At 39.7% G+C, this 17,937-nt stretch overlaps 1 protein-coding gene across 3 annotated transcripts in view; it reads right to left on the bottom strand.

Moving 5' to 3' along the window:
• tanc1b (tetratricopeptide repeat, ankyrin repeat and coiled-coil containing 1b) overlaps nucleotides 1-17,937 on the bottom strand; it is a 201,023-nt gene that overhangs the window by 17,923 nt on the left and 165,163 nt on the right. For all 3 annotated transcript variants that reach the window (XM_043693814.1, XM_043693815.1, XM_043693816.1), the window contains 5 exons: nucleotides 17,547-17,680; nucleotides 16,739-16,862; nucleotides 16,478-16,653; nucleotides 13,514-13,646; nucleotides 2,769-2,860 (listed from right to left, as the gene is read on the bottom strand). In XM_043693814.1, coding sequence (XP_043549749.1) covers nucleotides 2,769-2,860; nucleotides 13,514-13,646; nucleotides 16,478-16,653; nucleotides 16,739-16,862; nucleotides 17,547-17,680 — 659 coding nt within the window. The remainder of the gene's footprint in view (nucleotides 1-2,768; nucleotides 2,861-13,513; nucleotides 13,647-16,477; nucleotides 16,654-16,738; nucleotides 16,863-17,546; nucleotides 17,681-17,937) is intronic.

Here is a 17,937-nt window from a genome sequence, read left to right as displayed (position 1 = left end):
TTTGACTCACTTCTGTTCTCAACTGTACCAGTCTCAGATTGATTTCTTTCCTCACTATCTCCCTGGGTCCCACCGCCACCCCCGCCACCTCCCTCCAACACACACACACACCATACTACTTTAAATCCTCCCAAGCAGCTCTAGCAAATTTCCTTGCCAGTGTATTAGTCCCCTTCCAATTCAGGTGCAATCTGTCCTTCTTGTACAGGTTACTTCTACCCCAGAAGAAATATCAATGATCCAAAAATGTGAATTCTTCTCCCATACATCAACTCCTCAGCCACGCATTCATCTGCTCTGTCCTCCTATTTCTACCCTCACTAGCTCGTAGTACCAGGAGTAATCCAGGTATTACTACCCTTGAGGGCCTTCTTTTTAAATAACTGCCTAACTTTCTACATTCTGCATTCAGAATCTCATCCTTTTCCCTTCCTATGTCGTTGGTTCCAATGTGTACAATGACCTTCTGCTGGTCCCTCTCTGAGACATCCTTGAGCCTGCCACCAGGGAGACAACACACCATTCTGATTTTTTTTTGCTGCTGGCCACAGAAACATCTGTCTGTGCCTCTGACTAGAGAGCCCCTTAACACAATTGATCGCCTGGAACCCAACGTACCCCTCATTACATTATAGCCTGTGTTGACATCAGAAACTTGGCTGTTCGTGCTACATTCCCCTAAGCGTCCATCTCTCCCTACATTTTCTAAAACAGCATACTTGTTTGAAATGGGGATTACCACAGAAGACTGCTGCACTACTTGCCTCCCTCTCCTACTTTTCCTGGAAGTAACCCACCTATGTGACTGTATCTGCAGCTTTTCTCCTTTCCTATAACTGCCATCCATCACACCCCTTGCACTTGTAAATTCCTCATTGCCTGTAACTGTCACTTCAACCAATCCATTCACTTTGATAGGATTCACAACCAACAGCATTTGTTGCAGATGTAATCCCCAGTAACACGTAAACTCTCCCTAAACATGTAGACTGACGTTATTTTCTCCTTGCAAGTATTGACTTTGTAGCTCCCACCAAGACTGGAAATAGTAAAGAAAAATTTGGTGATTGTCTAGTGAACTATTGGCAGATAACGCCCCCAAGTACTGAAAATGCAATTAAAAATTTTCAAATATATCTATTCACGAGCAACATTTGTGTAGGCTGACCTGGCTTGAAATTTTCCAAAACAAAATCTTCCATGGTTTAAGCCATAACAAGTTTGGCATTAATCAGTAGTCAGCGATGGAAGATACCTTTGTTCCCACTTCTAATCAGATGGATTTTTAGAACAGGTTGATAAGGTGCACATGGTCATAAATTCCTCCCCCTCCTGTAGATCGCATTTGCAAGCTGGAACATGCAAATACCAGTATTTTCTGGGTTCTCTCCAGGGTCAGTATCATCAAACCAGATCAATACCCCATTTTAAGTGTTCTATGAGATGAGGTCAGCTGATGTCAATGTGACACAGACTTGAACATGGAGTTAGAAGAGAATTTAGGATCAAGTGATAATATCTGACATTTGTTGTAGCAGGCAACAAGATGTAGGAAAAGTAGGCAATTTAGCCCATTGAGCCTGTTTCCCCCATTTAATAAGATAATGGCTGAAAAGTTAACCCTCAACTCCATTTACATGCCATACACCCAGAACTCTTGATACCGTTATTGATTAAAAATCTGCCCATCTCAGCCTTCAATATACTTAACAACCCAGCCACAGCAGTCTTCTATGGTAAAGAATTCCACAGATTCAGTACCCGCTGAGAGAAAAAGTTCCTCCTCACCTGTCTTAAATGCGCAACCCCTTACTCTGAGATTATACCCTTTGGTCCTTGACTTTCCCCCATTAGGGGAAAGAATCTCTCTGTATCTATCCTGTTTCACAAAGTCTCCTCTCATTCTTCTAAACACCTGTTCAACATCCCTCGTAAGAAAATGTATTCATTGCCAAAATCAACACGTGACCATTAGGTGAACTGCCAGACCAATATATCTGTCATTAGATAAAGGGTCCAAAACTGTTCAAAGTATTCTATATGTGGTCTGACCAATGCCTTATACAGTCTTATCTTTCCTATTTTCATACCGTATACAACACAAAATGGTAATGATAATAATATATTAGGATTGATTTTCAATTTACATTTAAGCCTAGACTTTTGATTGTAGTGAAAATATGTATAGATGACAGCAATACTTGGGATGGTATTTAGTTACTCCACATTGAACATGATGATTAAAGGTTTCATTTATTAAAACTGGATGAATATTGGACATTAGTAATACTTACTTCCATACCAGTATTATGCACAGGGTGCCAACAGAACAATAATACAAGTTAAATACAGCTTCCCCGCACCTCCCCCCCACCCCCCACCCAAATGTATGTGTTTAAACTCTGTTCTTTAATTTTTAAAAATCACAAACATTGTGGGGAATTGCAATTTTTAAAAAGACCATAATTTTGGATTCCAAGAACCTTAACTGGAGGCCCACGCAGATAGTTCAGGCCACAACAATGGGAGAGAATACCATATAAATTAGAAAACAGTTAAGGAATGCAAGACTGTATTTACAGGTCTCTATTGTATACAAAAGAGGGAAAGACACCAAGGTATACCATAGTTCTGAGGTCCTGCGAGAAAATGGACTTGACTATTAAGACACATCATAAATGAACAGCAGATTCTGAAATGTATTTATAGTTTAAAGATGTGTGCATTTTCTAAGTCATATGATATTTCAATAGATGATCAGAATATACCTTATAAAGCAGATTTCCCTCTTCCATCAGTTTCTGTAGTAAAATGATCAAGATGTCTGGTTTGGATGTGGCCATTGCCCAAGCTGCATTACCTGGATGAGTAACGATATTGCTTTATTTTGAAAAAGGACACGGGCATATGCTTACATCAAGTTGTATAAAGTTTTAAGACATTTTCTTTGACAGAAGAGAAAATTCTGTTTAAAACCAATCGCTGAACAGTCATAAGAACTTCTGTAGCCTTTGCAACACATTAATGGAAGTTGCAACAGAAGCTTTTTAAAATTCAAATTTATAATTAAACAAAGCTGCCCTACTGAAAAAGGCCTGAGCAATATGGCGCAGATAGGCATTTCTGAAGCCATGAGGTGACCAGGATGATATGTTGCCTCTCGTGCCAAGGATGTCTCTGAGCATGCACATATTCTGAAGGGGGAGGTTGAGCAATTCGAGGTCGTTGCCCATATTGATACTTATGACATAGGTAGTAAGAGTAGGAAGGTCCTGCAAAGGGAATTTAGGGAGTTAGGTAGGAAGTTGAAAAGATGACGTCTCGAGTTGTAATCTGCAGATCACTCCCTGTGCCAGAAATAGCAATACAGATGAATATGTGACTGAAGAACTGGTGTAGGAGGGAGGGCTTCAGAAATCTGGATCTTTAGAATTTTTTGCAGCACAGGTGGGACCTGTACAAGAAGGTTTGCTCGTGGTACTTGGGAGATTTTAACCTAATGTGGCGGGGAGTAGGAAACAGAGCAGTAGATCAGCATATGAAGTGATCAAGGAGTAGGTTGACATTAAGTCAAGCAGTTCAATAGAAAGAATAAGCAGACAAGGTGAACAAACTTGTCAGGACTGGTGGTCTGTCGTATATTTATAGAGTCACAGGGATGAACAGCACAGAAACAAGCCCGTTGGTCCAACTTGTCCATGCTGACCAGATATCCTAAAATAATCTAGTCCCATTTGCCAGCTCTTGACCCATATCGCTCTAAACACTTCCTATAAGGTTCACTAAACCCATCCAGCTGCCTTTTCGATGTTGTTATTTTCTCAGCCTCCGCCACTTCCTCTGACCGCTCATTCCATACATGCACCACCCTCTGCATGAAAACGTTGCCGCTGAGATCCCTTTTAAATCTTTCCCTTCTCACCCTAAACCTTTCTTTAATGCAAGTATAACAGGTAAAGCAGTTGAGTTTACACTTGGATTACTACATGGGACTACAATGTGGTAACCAATACAGAAACTTGTTTGAGAGAAGGACAGGACTGTCAGCTCAACATTCCAGGGTTTGGATGTTTTAGGCAAGATGGAGAGGGATGTAAAAGCTGATTAATGAGAATGTCACAGCTGTACTGAGGGGGGACATTTTGAAGGGTTCATGAGTGATGCCATATGGGTAGAACTGAAGAACAAGAAAAGATGGTATCACTATATTAGGGTTATATTATAGGTCTACTAAAAGCCAGTGGCAGATGAACAAAATGTAAGTAGATCAGGGAAAACATAAAAACAATAGGATTGTTGCAGTGGGTGATATTACCTTCCCCATACCGACTGGGACTCCCTTAGTGCAAGGGGCTTAGATGGGATAGAATTTGTTAGGTGTACCCAGAAGAGTTTCTTGACACAATATAAAGGTAGTGCAACGAGGGAAGGGGTCGTACTTGACCTTGAAGTGGGGACTGAACCTGGTCAGGTGACCAAAGTTTCAGTGGGGGAGCACATTAGGAAGAGTGATCATAATTCAGTAAGTTTTAAAATAACTATGGATAAAGATAAAACTGATCCTGGTGAAAGTGGTAAATTTGGGGAAAACTAGTTACAACAATATTAGGCAGGAACTGGAAAAATTAGATTGGGGGCAGCTGTTTGAGGATAAATCCACCTGATATGAGGGAATCTTTTAAAGCTCAGTTGATCAGAGTTCAGGAACAGTATGTCCCTGTGAGAATGAAAGTTAAGAATGACTATATTCAGGAACATAGAACAGTACAGCAAAGAAACTGTCCCTTTGGCCCACCATGTTTGTGCCGAACATGACACCTATTCTAGACTAACCTCATCAACCAGCATATTGTCTGCATCTTGGATAACAGATGCTGAAAGTTTAGTTAAAAAGAAAAAAAAAGATTCAGGAAACTGAAATCAAAGTCCCTGAGGAATATAAATGAAGGAAGTAGAAAGGGCTAGAAGAAGCCATTACATGTCCTTGACAAGTAGGGTTAAGGATAATCCCAATACATTTCATACATATATTAAGATTAAGGGAGTAACTTGGGAAAGGATAGATCCACTAAAGGACAATGGAAGAATTTGCACATGGAGCCGGGGACGTGGGTGAGGTCCTTAATGAGCATTTAGCATCAGTATTCACAAAACAAAATTGAAGAGTAGCCAAATGTTGTTCCTCAGTTTAAGGGCAACAGGGATAATCCAGGAAATTATAAGCCAGTGAGTTTTATATTAATGGTAGGGAAATTATTGAAGATTCCTAAAGACAGGATTTGCCCACATTTGGAGAAGATTTATTGTTGTCACATGTATGAAGATATAATGAAAAGTGTTGCTTTGCATGCCATACAAGTAGATCTTACCATACAAAGTGCATCAGGGTAGCAGGACAGAGCAAAATACAGTGTTATAGCCGTGAGAAGGCACAGAGACAGAGAGCAACATTAACATTTCACAGTTCTGTTCAAATGTCTGAAAACAGCAAGCAAGAAGCTGGTCTTAAATCTGTTTGTAGGTGTTCTTAAACTTTTATATCGCCTGCCTGGCGGAAGAGGGTAGAAGAGTACAACCAGTGTGGGAGGAGTCTTTGATTATGCTTTGCCCAGGCACCAGGAAGTGTAGATGGAGTCAATGAATGGAAAGCTGGCTTGTGTGATGGATTGGACTGCGTTCATGACTCTGTAGTTTCTTGCAGTCTTGGGAAGAGCAGTTGCTATATCACACTGTGATGCATCCAAATAGGATGCTTTCTATGGTAAATCTGTAAAAAAATTGAGTGCGCTTGTGGATGTTACAATGATGTGGAATAGTCCAGTACAGCTTCATTGGGGTGGGGATGGGGGGTATTTCGTCTCTCAAAGTTGATTGAGCTTTTTGACGAAGTAACGAATCTGTTTGACAGTAAAGAAATGTATGCTCTCTGCATGGATGTTACTAAAGCTTTTGACAAGATCCCTCATGACAAATTAAGCATAGGATCCATGGTAAGTTGACAAAATTGGGTTCGTCATAGGAAGCATAAAGTTTTCCTGACTGAAGGTCTGTGACCAGTGAATAGTCACTGAGTCTTTTTCTCAGGGTAGAAATGTCAAATACTAGGGGTCCGCAAGGATCAGTGCTGGGACCTCTGTTCATAATATATATATATTTATTTATTAACTTAGATGAAAATGTAGGTAGTCTGATTCATAAATATGCAAATGACATGCACTGATGGTGCTGTGGATAGTGAGGAAGGTTATCAAAGGATACAGCAAGATATAGTTGAGTTGGAAAGTTGGATAAAGAAATGTCAAATGAAGTTTAATCTGGATAAGTGTGGGGTGATGCATTTTGGGAGGTTCAATGCAAGAGAAAAGTATACAGTATTGTGAAGTTGGGTACAACATTTGTGGATTGGAAGACTGAACTTAAAGTTAGAATTTAAAGTTTGTAAAATGACGGGGGGGGGTGGCAAGAGTGCAAGAGTCCGTGGTCCCTTTAAAACATGATTTTTTTTCCTGTACTTAGCGATTTGCAATTGAGCATCTGTGGGCAGCAGCTTGCCAGTTGCAGGTGCTCAGATTGAAACATTTGTATCAAAAGGCTATACTGTTAGTAGGCAAAGCAATATTTTTACCGAGACAACAGATCTTTAAATTTCGCCAATTAATTTAAACCAGGCACTTGGAGACTAAGGAGCAATTAAATTTAAATCTGATAGTTTTGACAACCTAGAACCAATCTGATTATAAAGAAATTAATAGGTCATCAAGGGTATAAAAAAGGGCATTTGAAAATCAGGGAGAGCAAACTGCTTTCTAAAGAGATTAGCTCTTTCAGTTCTCCAACTATCATCTGACTAGAGGTACAGCAGCACTCTTAGCTAATGTTCCTGACACCAGAATTTGACAGAGAGTTGGATCCCTGATGCAGGAATTCGAAGGAGGCAGCATTCCTGAAAGAAGATCAACAGAGAAGACACAGAAAGATCTGGAAGACACAACCTAGCTATAGCTTTGACAGACAAAACTCTACTGTTTTGTTACATAAGTGGGACTTGTATTTATTAGAACAGCATACCACTAGAATTTTGTTTTATTTGGCAATAGCTAACAGCTAGAGAGGAATTGTTCATTTTGTTAGCGGTTCTGTTAATTTATTCACTGTTGGGAGTTTGATAAATAAATTGTTACATGTTGATTTATAGAGTGTGTCAAAGTCTTTCATTTCATTTAACCACTCCTTTGTAACAGATTGGGGGAGTGAGAGGTATACCACTTGTCATACTTCTTTCAACAGATAATGACTTAAAGTAAGCCTCTAGATATTTCAGATTTTGTTATGGGGAGGGGGGTGTCAACCTCTGCTTCAGAACAACAGTTGGCTGTACTCTTAGGAACACAGGTATACAGAGGACTCTTGGGGTCCAAGTCCATAGCTCCCTGGAAATGACAACACAATTGAATAAGGTGGCAAACAATGCGTAAAACATGCTTGCATTCATCAGTCAGGGCACAGAGTATACAAGTTGGCAAGTCATGTTGCAGCTGCATAAGACTTCAGTTAGGCCACATTTACAGTGTTGTGTGCAGTTATGGTTTCCACACTCGAGGAAGGAAAGGTAAGAGAGGTAGACAGTTAGTGCATGAGTCTTCTGTGGCTATCTCCATTTCAAACAACTATAATGTTTTGGAAAATGTAGGGAGTGATGGATTCTCAGGGAAAAATAGCACGAATAGCCAAGTTTCTGGAATTGAGACTGGCTCTAATGCAATGAGAGGTACAAGAGTTCCAAGAGATCGATTGTGTTAAGGGACTCTCTAGTCCGAGGTACAGACAGACGTTTCTGTGGCCAGCAGCCAAAAGCAGAATGGTGTGTTGCTTCCCTGGTGCCAAGATCAACGATGTCTCAGAGGGTGCAGAATGTTCTCAAGGGGGAGAGGGGCCAGCAAGAGGTCATTGTACACATTGGAACCAACGACATAGGAAGGGAAAAGGTTGAGATCCTGAAGGGAGATCACAGAAGAGTTAGACAGGAATTTAAAAAGGAGGAAATATATGTCAGGCATAGACAGGATAGATCGAGTGAATCCTTAGAAGAGTATAAAGGCAGTAGGAGTATACTTAAGAGGGAAGTCAGGAGGGCAAAAAAGGGACATGAGAAAGCTTTCGCAAATAGAGTTAAGGAGAATCTAAAGGGTTTTTACAAATACATTAAGGACAAAAGGGTAACTGGGGAGAGAACAGGGCCCCACAAAGATCAGCAAGGCTCCTTTATGTGGAGCCGCAGAAAATGGGAGAGATACTGAGTATTTTGCATCAGTATTTACTGTGGAAAAGGATACGGAAGATATAGAATGTAGGGAAATAGATGGTGTCCATATTACAGAGGAGGAAGTGCTGGATGTCTTGAAACAGTTAAAAGGTAAATAATTCCCCAGGACCTGATTAGGTGTACCTGAGAACTCTGTGGGAAGCTGGAGAAGTGATTGCTGGGCCTCTTGCTGAGATATTTGTACCATCCATCGTCACAGGTGAGGTGCCAGGAGACTGGAGGTTGGCTAATGTGGTGCCACTGTTTAAGACAGGTGGTAAGGACAAGCCAGGGAACTATAGACCAGTGAGCCTGACCTCAGTGGTGGGAAAGTTGTTGGGAGGGAATCCTGAGAGACAGGATGTTCATGTATTTGGAAAGGCAAGGTCTGATTAGGGATACTCAACATGGCTTTGTGCGTGGGTTATCATGTCTCACAAACTTGATTGAGTTTTTTGAAAAGATAACAAAGAGGATTGATTAGGGCAGAGCGGTAGATGTGATCTATATGGACCTCAGTAAGGCCTGCGAAAGATTCCCCATGGGAAACTGGTTAGCAAGGTTAGATCTCAAGGAATACAGGGAGCACTAGCCATTTGAATACAGAATTGGCTCAAAGGTAGAAGACAGACGGCAGTGGTGGAGGGTTATTTTTCAGACTGGAGGCCTGTGACCAGTGGAGTGCCACAAGGATCGGTGCTGGGTCCATTTCTTTTCATTTATATAAATGATTTGGATGTGACCATAAGAGGTATAGTTAATAAGTTTGCAGATGACACCAAAATTGGAGGTGTAGTGGACAGTGAAGAGGGTTACCTCAGATTACAACAGGATCTTGAGCAGATGGGCCAATGGGACGAGAAGTAGCAGATGGAGTTTAATTCAGATAAATGTGAGGTGCTGCATTTTGGGAAAGCAAATCTTAGCAGGACTTATACACTTAATGGTAATATCCTAGGGAGTGTTACTGAACAAAGAGACCCTGGGAGTGAAGGTTCATAGCTCCTTGAAAGTGGAGTCACAGGTAGATAGAATAGTGAAGAAGGCATTTGGTATGCTTTCCTTTATTGGTCAGAGCACTGAGTATAGGAGTTGGGAGGTCATGTTGCCGCTGTACAGGACATTGGTTAGGCCACTGTTGGAATACTGCGTGCAATTCTGGTCTCCTTCCTATCGGAAAGATGTTGTGAAACTTGAAAGGGTTCAGAAAAGATTTACAAGGATGTTGCCAGGGTTGGAGGATTTAAGCAATAGGAAGAAGCTGAACAGGCTGGAGCTGTTTTCCCTGGAGCATTGGAGGATAAGGGATGACTTATAGAAGTTTACAAAATTATGAGGGGCATGGATAGGGTAAATAGGCAAAGTCTTTTCCCTGCGGTGGTGGAATCAAGAACTAGAGGCATAGGTTTAGTGAGAGGGGAAAGATATAAAAGAGACATAAGGGGCAACATTTTCACGCAGTGGGTGGTACGTGAACTACCAGAGGTAGTGCTGGAGGCTAGCACAATTGCAACATTTAAAAGGCATTTGGATGGGTGTACAAATAGGAAGTGCTTGGAGGGATATGGGCTGTGCTGGCAGGTGGGACTAGATTGGTTTGGGAAATCTGGTCGGCATGGACGGGTTGGACCGAAGGGTCCGTTTCTGTGCTGTACATCTCTATGACATGGAGTCTTTGGAGATGGTGCAAAAGAGGTTTACCAGAATGTCTGGATTAGAGTACATTAGCTATAAGAGGAGGTTAGACAAATTTGGATTGTTTTCTCTGAAACATCAGAGGCTGAGGAGTAATCTGATAGAGGTATATACAATTATGAGGGGCAGAGATAGCGTGGACATTTGGAGTCTTTTTCCCAGGGTGTAAATGTCAAATACATTGAGCATAGTTTAAGGTGAGATGGGAAATATTTAAGGGAAATGTGTGGGGCAAAGTTTTCTTTTAAACACAGAGGGTGGTAGGTGTTTGGAACTCTCTGCCGGGGAGGCGGTAGAAGCAGATACATTCAACAAAATTGAAGAGGCATTTAGATAGTCACATGAACAGGCAGCGAATGGAAAGATTTAAGACCATATTCAAGCAGATGGAATTCATCTAGATTGGCATTGTGGGTGACGCAGACATGGTGGGCTATTGGGACCTGTGTATTGTTCTATGTTCTGCAACTAAAGATCTGACTAAAAGAAAGAAACAAAACCTTCAAATGTTTAGAGTCCATTGCAGATCCACGTGTACAAACAGTTTTTACAACGCCCTCAACTGCTAGGGCATTGGTAGTTGTGGAAAGTGAAAGGTATATGAAATTAGACAAGGTAGATCCTGAGAATATTTTCCCCCTTGTAAATGTATCTCAGAACAGAGGGCATAGGTTTAAGGTGAGGAGAAAGTGATTTAAGAGGATTGGAGGAAACAACACTTTTCAGAGGGTGGTGGAAATGTGGGACACATTGCCTGAGAGGGTGGTAGAGGCAAGTACTTTCTCTACATCCAAGAGAGTTGAGCTAAGTGTGGGTATTTAAGAAACTGGTAGAGGAAGGCATTGCTGTGTCTTGTTCCGGCCATTTTTGCAAGCGAGTGCTTTGTGATCGAGATGCTGTTGGTCGGATCTAACAGTGGGCCTAAGTGAACACCAGACTTTGTCGAGGAGGACGAGGAGCAACAAGGTAAGGCCTTTTTTCTCTGTTTAAGTGTGCTAGTTGTTAAAGCGGCAGAGTTGGCAGTCAGTGGAGTGGTATGCTCCTCCTGTCAGATGTGGGTGATCAAGGAGCAATCGAGTGTCTGGCTGCAACTAGTCTCGAACAGCATGGATTAGTTGCAGTGACAGTTGGAAGCACTGAGGAGCATGTAAGAGGCAGAGGGTGTGATAGATAGTAGTTTCAGGGAGGTGGTCACACTGCAGGTACAGTCAGGTAGAGGGGTAACTGCCAGGAGGTAGGCAGGTAAGCAGGAGTTGACCAAATGGCCTGTTTCCTTGCTGCATTACTCTCAATGTCTGGATGGGTATTTAAAATGGCAGGATATAGTAGGCTATGGACTAAGTGCAGATGAATAGGATTAATGTAGTGTGATGTTTGTTAGTTGGCATAGGCATGGTGGGTTGAAGGGCCTGTTTTTATGTTGTATGACTTGATCACTTGGCAATCACTTTGATTTCTGTAACAAAGACTATTTTTACTTACAGTCATAGTGAAGTACAGCATGGAAACAGACCCTTCGGTCCACATTGTCCATGCCGATCAGATATCCTAACCTAATCTAATCCCATTTTCCAGGATTTGGCCCATATCTCTCTAAACCCTTCCTATTCATATACCCATCCAGATGCCTTTTAAATGTAGTACCAGTCTCCACCACTTCCTCTGCCAGTTCATTCCATACATGCACCACATTTTACATGAAAAAGTTGTCCCTTAGGTCCCTTTTAAATCTTTCCCATCTCACCCTAAACCTATTCCTTCTAGTTCTGGACTCCCTCACCTCAGGGAAAAGATTTTGCCTGTTTACCCTATCCATGTCCCTCATGATTTTATAAACCTTTATAAGGTCACCCCTCAGCCTCCAACGCTCCAGGGAAAACAGCCCCAGCCTATTCAGTCTCTCCCTATAGCTCACATTGCACTGCTGCACTTAGTTTCTAAATAACAATAAAACTCCCATTCTATAAAAATAATTACAGTCATTTGTAAACAACACAGTAGGAACAACTCAATCTCTGGTTAAAAATGAAATTTATGTTACATTTAGAAGCACTGGTATGAGTAGTAGGGAATTTCTTTATTTCCTGAAAAGCCAATACTTTATTTAGAAGTGAATTATTATTATTAGATCTTAGAACTAGGGGGCATAGTTTGACAATTATGGCCAGACCGTTCAGGAGATATATTAGGAAACACTTCTATGCACAAAGGATAGAAGATGTTTGGAACTTTCTCTCAGAAATGACAAGGGATGCTAGATTAGTTGTTAATTTTAAATCGGAGATGGATACTTTTTGGTTAAGCAAAGGTTTTAAGAGATATGGGCGAAAGGCAGGTTTTTGTAGTCAGCCATCTCACTGAATGGTGGAACAGGCTCAAGGGGCCTGTTCCTATGTTCCTAGCTTCATTCAGGAATGCAAGGGTAGGCAGTGATGTGTTGGGAATGCCTCAGGAATAGTAAAGCAGAAATCCAGGACAATGTTCTGGGGACATGGATTCCAACACCACTACAGCACGATGGTAAAATTGAAACTCAATAAAAATCTGAAATAAAAACAGCCTCTGTGTAATCACTGTCAATTGTTATTAAAAAAACCTCTCTCGTTCACTTTCTATCCTTTTGGGATAGAAATCTGTCATCCTTACTTGATGGTTAAGTGCACAACAATATGAGTTATTCTTAACTGCCCTCTGGGCAATAATGCTAGCCTAGTAAGCAATGCACACATCTTATGCACAGATAAAAGAAATGCAAAATAAACACTTAAAGCCTGTTGTTTCACACAACAGTACAACTTTGGATATATCCTGCTAAAAATAATTTGTATTAGCATTAATAGAACGTGGAATTCAGCTTTAAGATCATTTTTCAAGCATATTTCATCATATCACTACCCAAATAAACATACATTACAGAAGAAAATGAGAACACCAAAGTCCCATTGTATAATTTGTAACCAAGGATGTAGGAAGCAGTGAAAACATTTATTGCAAAAGAAAGCTACCTTGATGACTATACTATAGTGGAAAGAATGAGTTAAAAATTTGTTAAGAACAACGAAATACATCACACTGTCAGCCACAAATTATATATAAGACTTTGGTCTTTAGAATCAATTTCTTCAATTTTAATTAGGGATAATTAAAATTATCAAAGAAATTTTTAAGCTATAATTCTTGGAAGTCTAAATCTATCAATCTATTATTTTATAGCATGCACCAGTTCACAAAATAAAGTAACAATGTTGAATGGAAAATCTTGGATTGTTACATCAGACCAAAATTGTTGTTTAAAATGGAAATGCGACATATGCAAATTCACAATGAATACAGTTAACTTACGAATCAGAAACTACCATATTATACAGTTCTCCAAGACATTTCATACAATCAAAATTCTCATGAACAAAATTATAAATCAAAAGAAATTAACTATGAACGAAAATGGCAACATAGCTTATAGAAAATGACACTTCATTTCTGCAATCTTATTTTCTGTCAGTCATGAAGCCATACCTAGTTTTGCACCTTTCTTAAGCAGCATTATCACCACTGAAGTGTTGCAACATCCAATTGCTCTGTCTAATGGACGCATTCCACTGTGGTCAACATGCTCAATCATTGCACCTCTTTCCACCAGATACTGAACCTGAACAGTAAATATAAAACTTACTAAATAAGTTTATTTTAATTGACGAAATAAGATTTCCTCACCATTTTGACATTTTCCAGGATCATTGTTTTAAAACAAACTGTCTGAAACAATTCAAATATTCAATCTTTACTCTTTTAGATCTGAATGATCAGTTTCTATGTGGAACTAATATTCAAGTATATGTCGTTCCCAAAATACATTTTAATATAATTTATCTATTCTTTATATTAGCATTTTTATATTCTCTCAAGTAATGAATGCAAATAATAATGGATCAGTCTCATTTTACTTGAAATATTCCTCCTTCGAAAAATCACTGAGCATATTTTCCTTTCCCTCCTCTCCTGAAGACTTCTTGCTGGGGTTTTACAAGAACTTACGAGAGGTTGGCTGTGGATACTTTGCACAAGCTTTATTCATGTGTGAGCCTTGGCATATTATTCGTCCACCACCCAAATGTATTTATATAGCTTCCGTATTATAAATAATAAAGAGTTGAGATAGATAACAATCCAGATGCTAAACAATGGAGGAAAGGGAGCAATTTTAATTTGTTCTTTAATTGGATGTGAGCATCACTGGTAAATCTAAATTCATCTCAAATTGTCCTTGAAACCTGGATTCTTAATTGCTGCAGTCATCTGAATTAGGTAAACCTGCAGTGTCGTTAGGAAGGGAATTTCCAGATTCTGATACAATGAATCAACAGTAATGAGTTTCCGACTCAAGTTGGTGTGACTTAGAAGTAAACTTGCAGATGGCGGTTCACAAGCATTTGCTACCCTTATCCTAGGTGGCAGAGGTCACAGGTTTAGAAGGTGCTGTCCAAGGAGCCTTTGAGCCATCTTGCACATGGTACATGCAACTGCCACTATGTATCAGAGGTTTAAGGTGTGAATGCTTAATAGGGTGGAGAATGGAGTGTCAATCAAGCTGCGATGTCCTGGATTATTTTGAGCTTTGAATGTTGCTTGAACTAATCGAGGCAACTACGCAGAATTACAGTATTTTCCTGACATGTGCCTTGTCAATGCTGGCGCTCAGTAGCAACCTATTGCACAGGTTCCAGCCTCTAACATGCTCTCGCTGTCACAGCATTGATATCTCATTAGGTTTCTGATCAATGGTAACTCCCAGGACACTGAGTGGATATTCAACAATGGCAGTACCATTTAAAGTGAAGACAAGATTACTAGATTCTCTTATTGTTCATAGCAATTATATGGAACCTGTCATAGGAATGTTACTTGCCATTTATCAGCCCTAGACTGAATATTGCCCAGGTCTTGTTACATGTGGATATGGATTGCTTCAGTATTTGAGGAATCACAAATAGCATTGATCACTGTGCTACCATCTGTAAGCATTCCCAATTCTTATCTCATGATGGAGTGAAGCCATTGATGAAATAGCTGAAGATGATTAGGATTGGGAAACTAAGTTAAGGAACATCTGCTGAGATATCCTGGAGCTGAGATGATTAGCCTTTAACAAACAATCATTTTTCTTTGAATCCAGCCAGTGGAGCGTTTTCCTCCAGATTCCCATGGACTTCAATTTTGCTAGGGACCCTTTATATTGCACCTTAGTCAAATGCTGCCATGATGTCAATGAAAGTCATTTTCATTCAGCCTCTTGAATTCAGCTCTTTTGTCCACGCTTGAAATAAGGCTGCAACAAAGAGCAGTGTAGTCTTATCCAACCAAACCAAGCATCAGTGAGATCATGTTGCATGTATTTCTTGATTAAGCTTTCCACAACACCTTTCCATCCTCTGCTGATGCTCAAGATTAGAATGATGGTACAGCAACTGGCAAGATTGGATGTGTTTTAGTTTTGGGGGCCAAGATGTACATGTTAATTTCCCACACTGTCAGGTTGATATCAATTTTGTAGCTGTAATGGATAGCTTAGGTAGTGGTATGCTTAGCTCTGGAGTGCAAGCTTTCAGTACGACTGCCTGGATGTTGTCAGGGTCCACAGCTTATACTACATCTTGTATCTAGCTCTTTCTTTATTTCATGTGGGATTATTAGTATTGGCAAGTAATTGAAAGTTTGGTCAAAATTGATGAGATTGAGAAGAAGCTTTTTAAAAAGGAGGAAAAAGAGGTGAAGTGATTTAGAGACATACAGACTATACTCTCTCTAGTAATGGTATATTTGGAAGGTTTTTCAATAATGTTTGGGTGAAGGGCTTGTTTGGAAGCACAAAAATCTTTACATAGCAAGACAAAGCATTCTGGCAAAGATACAAAGTTATTTCACTCAGGCATTATTGTTTAATCAAATCCTTTCCTACTCATTGCTCATACGGCTGTATTGGTAGCTGCAGACACAAGTTACTTGCCAGCAATCAAGAAGGGAAACTGCAAGTCATTTTCTATCCCCTTCATATTAAGGGTCAGCATATGACAGATGTTAAATTCAAGTCAGGGATCCAATATGGAATCTTTATGGCTCAACTGAACCTCTCAAGAGATGTGTCCATTACACTTGAGAGTTGGAAACAAAGTTGGAAACCTTTTCTAGTTACAGATAAAATATAGTTTCTTAGTTCAAAAGACACTTCTGATTGGTAAGCATGTTTATCCATTGAAATGTATCAGTGGAAAAAAGTCCCAGATTCAACTTTGAATATGGAAACTACAGTTCATCTCACTTTCCTAAGTTAGTGAGAAAATCAAAGTTGGAATCTATTCTTGATAATGATGTAGTCACCTAATTTAAATTCTCACTTGTATAACAACATTTATCAATGTTTAGTTATCAAACTCATCACATCAATGTGTACGTCTGTATTACACAAAGTTTGAAAATACTTACAATATCAGAATCTCCATAAAACGCTGCAAGATCCAAGGGCGTGCGACCATTCTTATCTGTGTGGTCAATTGCTGCACCCTTCTCCACCAAAGTCTGGACCACAAGTTTTTGACCCTTCAAGCAAGACCAGCTCAAAGGAGTTAATCCTTCCTTATCTACTGAAGATATGGAAGCACCTAAAGATCAAAGTCAAATACTGAATATTGAAACTTACTGAGAAAATATCAGTGAACAACTCAATAAAGACAGACAGTAGTTTACCTTTCGAAAGTAGAAATTCAACAGTGTTCACATGTCCTTCACAAGAAGCCACCATAAGTGGTGTACGTCCCTGCTTATCTGTTGCATTCACATCAGCACCATGCTGAATCAAGAGGTCAGCAATCTAAATGTTCACAAAACAAAAGAATTAATATCGCACTGTACTGGTAGGAACTACAGTTCTCAGTGCTTCAACAACACAGATTTAAATGGGTAATCATTTAAATCGGTCAAATGCTCATCATTTCCTATTACTGCCAATTCCAGAGTTTAGTGCCTCGGAAATTTCAGCCAAAAACAGCTATTTCATTGAATACTTTACATTCTACTTTGTATACATAATCAGCACTATGTGTGGCGAGATTATAGCTTACAAATTCGGGTGAAAATTATATTCCAATCAACAAAGTATATGGCATTTTGTGAAAGTCCAAAGTTGATTAAGTTTTATTATTCAATTTTCTAACTGCATCAGGAAATATTCTTAAAAACTAAAGGTCACTGCATACTTGTTGAAAAGGAAAAGATGGATCTCAATTTGTCTTATACATCAAAATTTTAGCATTAATTATTTCAGTGATTTCAACTATTTCAGCTGCTTCTGCCAAATAAGTGATACACGCACAGGTGGATAAATACGCCAATGTTTTACGAAAGAATTGCAGTGGCACAAACATTCTATTTTATAAGAGACAGAGACTTCATCAGTTATTCTTATTTCTACTAATACTAAAATAAAAATGAATCTTAAACAAAAAATGATCTTGTCAACCATGAAAAGGTCATTGCAAAAAATGATTTACGCTACCTGCCAATGACCTTGTCTTGATGCACAAAATATTGGAGAAATTCCTCTTCGATTGCAATGAGACACCACAGCCTCTTGTTGCAAAAGCAGTGCACATACTTCCAGTTTACCCCTGCCTGCTGCTGCTGAGAGAGCTAAGAAAGGAAAACAATGTGGAATGCACAAATCACAGATGAAGACAGTTCCATTTATTCTGCTTGCACTGGCTCTTTGAAAGCAATCTCAATATAGACATAATCCTTTTTTACCCACGCAGCCTTGCAATTTTTGATTTTGTAATGTGTATCCAATTCCCTTTTGAAAGTGATTATTGAATCAGCTTCTGTTTCTATTATACATTCCAGTTCATTAATTTGCTGACATCTCCCCGCTCCCCAAGCTGTTCTTTGCC

Source organism: Chiloscyllium plagiosum, chromosome 7 (assembly GCF_004010195.1).
Source record: "Chiloscyllium plagiosum isolate BGI_BamShark_2017 chromosome 7, ASM401019v2, whole genome shotgun sequence".
Classification (NCBI taxonomy): domain Eukaryota; kingdom Metazoa; phylum Chordata; class Chondrichthyes; order Orectolobiformes; family Hemiscylliidae; genus Chiloscyllium; species Chiloscyllium plagiosum.
The sequence above is the reverse complement of the archived record's forward strand: the minus strand, read 5'-3'. Positions and strand labels throughout refer to the sequence as shown.